Below are 7,926 nucleotides of genomic sequence, written 5' to 3'. Positions count from 1 at the left end.
ACACACACACACACACACACACACACACACACACACACACACACACACACACACACACACACACACACACACACACACACACACACACACACACACACTCACGCGCGGATGGATGGACGGACAGGGGCGAAAACATAGTCTTGGCCACGCCTTCTGCCTGGCGGAGACAAACATACACAGTGCTCAGGATAGAACTCCTTTCCCACATGGGAGACCAAGATTTTAATTGACGTGTGTTACAGTAGCTGATATTAATGTTTACATGCTAACATAAAGCAGGATGAATGCCATTCTCTTAACTAATTAAATAAATAAGCTGTCTTTGAAATAAAATCACATCTCTGTACTATGTACCATTGATAATTCACATGGGTTATTTATTTCAGTGCATAGAAATAAGTAAAACAGTAAAAACGCTCACACTGCTGTTAAAATGGCTTAGTTACAGTAGCTAGTCAAAAATCAGTTCTCGTTATGCTTCGAGTATACAGAACAAAGAGAGGCACAAATGTGACGAGGCAGTGTCAATTATTCACGGATTGAAATGCCTATACTGAGGTGTTTGTGTTTTAAAGGCTACTGGCACTTTCACCTAAAGTTAGACGCCAAGAGCACAGGGCTGTAAAGGCCAGCTCACATCAACAAAAACATATGCACATAATACTACTTACTAATAGACACTTTCCTTTTCTAGAGCCTAATATAATTGGTGTGATTAAGGAACAACTCAGAGGTAGTTACTGCTTATTGCCTTTGCTTTGTAGTGGTCAAATTCCCTGACATTTTCTTCCTCACCGCGATCAGTTGGTCTTTGTCTTGGGGGACTGTGAAGTTGAGAATATAATTAGGCCTGTCACAAGTATTACATAATCGCCCAATCGCAATTATTTGGCATACTGTAATCGTCAAAATCGTCATAATCGTTTCCAGGTTGAAAAATGTCTTCAAACATTTTCAAAAATAGTGGAAATAGAAGATCAACAAGCTCACAGCGATGCGACGTGTAGTGAGCTTGTAAATGTGTAAAATGTCTATTTCTATATGTCAGTCCTTTCTTTGTATTGTAAGTCACTAGATTTTCAGGCTGCTTCACTACGCACCTTCAAATCCAGTCCTATATTGCACCGATCAGAGCAATGTCACCAAGTTATGGCCATTTGAGACACTGCTGTAAAGTGCCCCATATGTGTGCAATTTAGTTTTTTTGGCAGACCCCTGAACAGCATTCGTGCCATGTCTGGTGAGGATTGGAGCAATGGTGTGCCTGAGGCCGCCGGGGACCCCTGACTATTATCATGGCAGACCAGTGTTTGTGTCAGGTTTGGAGCAGATTGTGACAGCCCTAAATATAATAATACTCAACACCACAGCACATTCCACAAATAAGGCAAAAACTTTGATCATAGCATCCAAATAAATCTCAACGTGCAACTTCCCCCCTCACTTTGCCTCATTGATTGTGCATTTTTGACTTATCTTGGATGTGATCAAAGATGGGGGGCACACCCTAATCTTCCCTCTGAATGTGTTAGTGGAGTGATTAGAGGTTGGAGGTCATGCCAACCCACTGTTTGACCAGTTGGTGGGCAATGGCCTGTCTGGGAGGCATGGTGAAGACTGGACTGGACCCTTTGTACACGGAATCAATCACCTGTCAGATAGTAAAACATGTTCAGTACACTGATTGGTCATTATTTCAATTGAGGTAAAATATTAGCAATGTTAGTATGCTCTCTCTATTTAGTCTTTGTACATTCTTTCTGCAATCTGCACTGCACTGTGAGTTCCTGTAGACCCAATACCATATCATGTCAATATGTACTGTTAAACTGTAGGCTGTCACTTTCAATTCATTATCAGTGCCAATCTCACCTAAACAATTCCACTTAAAGCTACAATCTGGAAGGTTTTATATCGCAACAATATCCAAACATTTTGTTTTACTTTACGTACTCCTACAGACTGAAGTGGCACCTGACACCAGGTTGAAATTTCTCAACAGAAGAGTAGCAAACACTGCAGATGTGCTAGTTACAATTGTATTAATACTTTGTACCACCATGCAGATAGGTTAAAATAACAATTTATTCATTAAAGTAAGTCCCAGATTGTTGCTTCAAGTATTGTACTAAAATCTGAAAAATTATGGTTGCATACAGTAATACATTCAGATTATACAAAATGAACAATAAAAACATATATATTAGTAACACACTTGTTACACAAAAGCTAGCCTTGTTAGTGTTCTGAACCTTTCATTTTTTCCGCCCACTGTACTGCACAATATAGCAGAAATACCTTGAAAATGTTTTAAAAATTGTGTTTTCCTCTGAGTGAGGCCAGTCGAAGTAGGGGGTCTATAAGTTTTTAAGCCTCTTAAGACTGCATTAGCTGCGTCTTTAAGGTCAAATCGAGGCTATTCAAAAGCAACATAAAATCCCATGCTCCTACCCCATGTTCCTCACAGTTCTGTACTAACCTGCTGCCTTGTAAACCAACGTGCCTCCTCAATCTCCTTCTCGTCCACCTTGATGTCGGTCGACAGGGCGACGGCCATACAGCCAATCATGAGGTTGGAAGGCATGGGCCATGGCTGGCAGGAGATATACTGAACCGGTCCCACCTTCACGCCACTCTCCTCCTCTACCTCCCTCCTAACCGCAGCCTCTATAGTCTCACCTGGAGGAAGACAGGGAGAGATGGAGAGTTCACTTCACTTTACTTTTTATCCCTTTAGTTCAGTTTGAAATCTTTGGAATAAAAATGGCTTCAGCAGTTGGTGCTGCATGGATGTGTTGCTGATATTTCATGGTGCTCTTCTACATTATCTACTGTACAACTGTAGGCTCTGTGTCATGCACATCACACATACGTGGCTGTTGAGTGCCTTAAATGTCCGTAGCCAATGTATAATAGGTATGATATTAGCCTATATTTCACGGCCTTGAGTGTATTACTAATCTTATAGCACGGATGTCAGTGATTAAGAGCAAGATTTACCCACAATTGTAACCAAAAAAAATTGACCAATGTCAACCAAAACCTCACGGAACAGTGGGTACTGGGTTATTGTCATTACACTATGCTGTACAATGCACTGGGGTTCGAACTCGTGTTATAACAGTGGCCCTTTTACAATGTTAAATCCAAATTGTGCGTGAGGTGGGTACATTGTGATGTACAGTGCTGTTATGCATGCACATTGCACAGCACTGTACATCAGTGTGTGTGTGTTTGTGTGTGTGTGTGTGTGTGTGTGTGTGTGTGTGTGTGTGTGTGTGTGTGTGTGTGTGTGTGTGTGTGTGTGTGTGTGTGCGCGTGCACACGCGTGCGTGAGTGTGTGTATCTAGAGATGCAGTATTGTATGTGTATTACCAGGCTCTATGAATCCAGCCAGGCAGGAGAACATGCCAACAGGGAAGACTTTCTTCCTGCCGAGCAGACACTGGTTTCCATCAGGATGAATCACCAACATTATCACTACTGGGTCTGGAATCACATGTGAGGTCATGAGCAGATGATGACCTGACCTGCATTAGGCATAACCTAATCTACCAAAAGACAGGTAGCAGGAGTTGTGTGGACGACGGTTTGGGCTTCATCAGTCAGTACACTTGGATTAACAAAGATTACTTTTTCATGATTCATACATTATATTATATATATTATACTGTGTCCTTTTTGTAAAAAAAAAACGTATCATGAATGATATAATAATACATTTTAAATATATTATAGGCTGACGGGAAGCAGTAAGGCAACGCATAGGAGGAAAGCACTGGCTAAAGGATAAATGTGGCTCTGGATGCAGAGGTCTCAGCCAGCCATGTTGAGGCTACTATTGAGAGGAACTGAAGACCATGACTAATGAATCAGTGGACTTACCAACGCGTGGGTAGCAGGTATTGTGTACACCTTGCAGGCTTCTACAGTCAGGATTAAGGCAGGTCCTCTTGTACCCTCCATCCTCCACCTTAGTACCACTACCACAGGTGGGACAGAAACTGTAGCGGCTGTGCCAGGCCAACACTGCCCTCGCCTGGGCTATGATACCTGATGGATGGATGGATGGAGAAGGTATTCGTTTACATTTGTTTCAAGTTTAGCTTAGTCGATACAGACAGAGCGTGAATGAATAAGGTTCTTGCTTTTTGTTTGATATTATAGACATGTAGAATAAAATAGCTATTTAGTTTCTCAGTTTGATAGACAAATTAACAATTAGGAATTTTAGCAGATGTTCTTTATCTACAGTGACTTACTGTACAAAGTGTAACATCTGAGAAAGTTGCATGATCTCATGACAACTAACAACAGGTTAAGCAGCCAAGTAAACAGAGTACTAAGAAAACACATGTAACTAGCATAGCAGGTAGACATCAAAGGTAGCATCTGTGGAAATAAAAAGCTTAGCATCTTTAAGTAAGAAGACCGATAGAAAGGACAAGGTAATTTCACGAAGCTGTACCTTAGTTTATTCACACATTATTTCAATGCAATTCATTACAATAATGCATATATGAACATCATGTACCTAGACATTACCCAAAATACTGGGCAAAAATGTCAGATTCTGTTTGATGAATGGATGCGAGTGTGACGGTAGAGAAAACTGTGTATTTCATCTTTTTAGTCATTCAAGATATTTTAAATATGACAAATTGATAAGGAAACACAAAGTGAGCAAAGCCAACAAATAAGGCAAATATTAAACAAATGCAGAATGCTCAATGCTCACCAGCCTCATCTTCACTGAGAGTCAGCAGGTCTCTGTGGGGTCTCTGAGGGAAAACGCTGTTTGCTTCTCTGCTTAGTTTAAGGAGCTCAGACGGTTCTGTGTCCGTGTTGATGGCAAACCAGGCAGGAGGCTCCCTGATGCTGTCTTCTGTCTGAGGGGAGGAGGTTGAGGAAGACAAGGGCGTGTTCCTCTGCTCCACCCCGAGGAAGATCATCACAGAGTCTGGTTTGTGGAGTAGCTCTTTGACCACTTCGTACCCAAGCCGGCAAACTTTGGTGTGTGTCTATCAGAGTCAGAAGAAGCAGGATTCTGTTTATTCTCTACATCATCCACTATCACCCATCAGCAACAAGAGGTGATTTGGTAACTTTTACATGAAGGTAAAATCTATCATTTCAATCAATCTATCAACCAAGAAACCAATCAACAAACCAAACACTCAATCACCAACCACCCACCGAAACATTCCAGTAATCATCACAATTGGCTATTTCAAAGTATACGTGTTTAGAACATGCTTAAACATTCGACAATTATGGTCTAATATTTCTACAATTGCTACAAATTGCTACAAAACCTGTATATCCAGTCATTTTGGGGCATAAACAAGAAGTTGAAGGATAAAATGAAGTCTGATAATGATGTACCGTGCATGTTCACATGTATACTTTACATTACTTAAGAACATTTTTCAAATACTTTATTTAAAAAAAAAATCACACCCAGTGTGAAGTGGGCGGTGTGGTCACAGTGGTCATCACAGTGATGGAAAAAGTGATGGAAGAAGTGATGGAAGAAACCATAACTTAAAAAAAACACATTTATGTTTTTTTTTAAAGTTATGGTCCTATTTATAGGGCTATGCACATGTGTCATGTTTCCCTAGCCAATCACAGTCCTGAATAGACTGTGATTGGCCAATCACGGTGCAGGGTTAGGGGGGTACATTTGTGGCCAATCACAGCGCAGGATTTGGTGTGCAAATATCCAAACCTCACATATAGCCCAAAAAGTGGACAAAATAACCAATTTTACATCGAGGTGCCCAGATGACCCTAGTGCCCACCTATCCTGTATCCCTTCTCATAGGTCTAATGGTTAATTAGCCTTACCGCTGGGCCCTCGTCCTGGGAGCTTAACATGGGGCTGAGGTTGGAGAAAAGCAGGTAGACTGAGTCTGGGCTTTTCTGTTTGGTCTCCAACCAGGCCGTGTCTGACCTCCTCTCGCCCTGCCTGTCCAGAGGCTCTCTGTTGAAGTAGTTGTCCTGTTGGTAAAGGTCAGCGGTCTGCAGGATGTGCTGCGGCTGGTCGGGCGTCCCGGCCAACAGGGCGGAGATGTGTCTGTGTCCCCAGAACTTGGCGATGTCATAGGCCGTCTGAGATGAGTGGTTCACTGATAATTGATCACAGCTTCACACACAAGAGGATGGGACAGGAAACAGGCTCAGGGGTTGAGGTTAGGGTTTAGTTTATTTGGACGTCTATGCAAAAAGCTCTTAACCCATTAAAACACAGGAAAGCATCTGTGTCGTTTTAGATTTTAGCGTTGGCTATTTCAGATATAACAGATATATACAAGCTCACCGCGCGTCATTTCGTGCCGAGCTGTGACCTTGTACATCTGCTATTTTTTTTTTTTTTTTGTGAGAACTACTGATTTAGAAGGCGTTTGCAGAATCGGGCCTCAGGTCTTAATGGGTTAAAGGCAGTGTAAGTGATTATGTTGTTTTGGTTAGGTTTTTTGGTTAAAGTGCTAAAGAGGCGCTATAGAAAATAATAGAATACAAATATGTCGTACCCATGTGACAGGAGTGTTTCCACCACATCGTAGTGTCCGTTACGTGCAGCCAGCATCAGGGCGGTCCAGCCGTTGTGTCCGGAGCAGCACAGCAGGGAGGGGGAGTGGGACAGAAAGGTGGACAGCAGGGACAGATTCCCTCTGGCTGCCGCATCCAAGAACTTCTCCTGCATCTCCTCCACTGCACTAAGCTGGCCACTAGTCATTGTAGCTGCGATGACAGGAACAGGAAGGGAAGTAATAGGCTAATCAATAAAGGATTTAGATAAGTGGTTCTCAAAGTGGGGTCCAGGGACCCCCAGGGGTCCTTAAGGGGGTTCCAGGGTCCCCTATAGCAAAATGAATTAATAGCATCAAGTTTAACCACTTTAACTCTATTTTATAGTTTACCTATTCGAAAACAGCCAATCTACAAGCAACAGATCTACTATTTTTTTTAAATGTTAGAAAAAATCTCATAAAAATGTGGAGATATTTTTTGAAATATTTGAATAACACATTTATCTTTTATGGGGGTCCTGGATCCCTGGCACAAAACCTTTTCAAATGAATGTCCGGCGGTGAATCGCTTAGGGTCCATGACCTTCACCTTGACATGAGAATGTTAAGAACCACTGTAGATGATTCTGTCCCAAAACGTGGAGACTTATATTTCCATATCATTTACTATTGCTGAACTTTTGTGTTGCATAAGGCAAAGTAAAACTGAACTTAATGTTACCCCAGTATCACTTCATCATTAATGCTATTATGAAAGTCAACAAATAATGCATAACCCTGACAAGTTAGGCTGTCTTCAATCAGCTGTGGTGGTGGTTGCCTCATATTTTTATGATTTGATTGTGTTTTTGTCGTAAAATAAATACATTTCTGTTTGCCTTTTAGGCTTTGACGTTGCACATGGCAGATATGACAAATAACTTAAAATATACAAAGAAACGACTGACATATTTGACAACTTTAAACATTAATAGTGGAAATAGCTAATCTACAAGCTCACAACGCTATTTCTGAAAATGTTTGAAAATACATGAACATTTCAACGCTCATATTTTCATGTATGTAACAGCGTTGTTACATAACGTAAAGTAGCCTACAGCAGACAGTCAAATCCTTGTACACCTTTCCCTCTGTGGTTATGTCAGTAAATGTAAACATAATAGAGAGGAGAGCTGTACTTAATGTTGATTTGTTCAGACAAGATAAACGTTGTAGAGAACATAATTCGGTGTAACCTAAGCATGCTGTAGTAGTTATACGCCAGACCAACCTTGTTGTGAGCGATATGCAGGATCAGGATGTGTGTGAAATTAACGCTCATCAAGCTCAGCTGTGTGTACATAACTTCCGGTTCGCGGAAATAAGACAATAAGAGTAAAGTTGGTTGTAT

At 41.3% G+C, this 7,926-nt stretch overlaps 1 protein-coding gene across 1 annotated transcript; it reads right to left on the bottom strand.

Annotated features, from left to right (window-relative positions):
* Window positions 1-220: 220 nt before the first annotated feature.
* On the bottom strand, window positions 221-7,824 carry nudt12 (nudix (nucleoside diphosphate linked moiety X)-type motif 12). The gene is made up of 8 exons (XM_080432770.1): window positions 7,807-7,824; window positions 6,537-6,747; window positions 5,851-6,148; window positions 4,739-5,021; window positions 3,886-4,053; window positions 3,376-3,489; window positions 2,480-2,679; window positions 221-1,651 (listed from the first exon to the last, which is right to left on the bottom strand). Exons 2-8 carry the CDS (start codon window positions 6,740-6,742, stop codon window positions 1,541-1,543), a joined length of 1,380 nt encoding a protein of 459 aa, XP_080288896.1. The 5' UTR covers window positions 6,743-6,747; window positions 7,807-7,824; the 3' UTR covers window positions 221-1,540.
* Between the last annotated feature and the right edge of the window lie 102 nt (window positions 7,825-7,926).

The sequence above is a fragment of the Gymnoscopelus braueri genome, assembly GCF_963280865.1.
Source record: "Gymnoscopelus braueri genome assembly, chromosome: 7".
NCBI lineage: Eukaryota > Metazoa > Chordata > Actinopteri > Myctophiformes > Myctophidae > Gymnoscopelus > Gymnoscopelus braueri.
Note: the sequence above shows the minus strand (reverse complement) of the source record. Positions and strands in the feature narration are given on the sequence as shown.

Coding starts and splice junctions, on each gene's coding strand:
- nudt12 (XM_080432770.1), bottom strand. CDS start 6,742: ATGACTAGTGGCCAGCTTAGTGCAGTGGAGGAGATGCAGGAGAAGTTC. Junction 4,054..4,738: donor TCTCAGTGAAGATGAGGCTG/GTGAGCATTGAG, acceptor TCCATCCATCAG/GTATCATAGCCCAGGCGAGG. Junction 1,652..2,479: donor GTTGGTTTACAAGGCAGCAG/GTTAGTACAGAA, acceptor ACTATCTGACAG/GTGATTGATTCCGTGTACAA.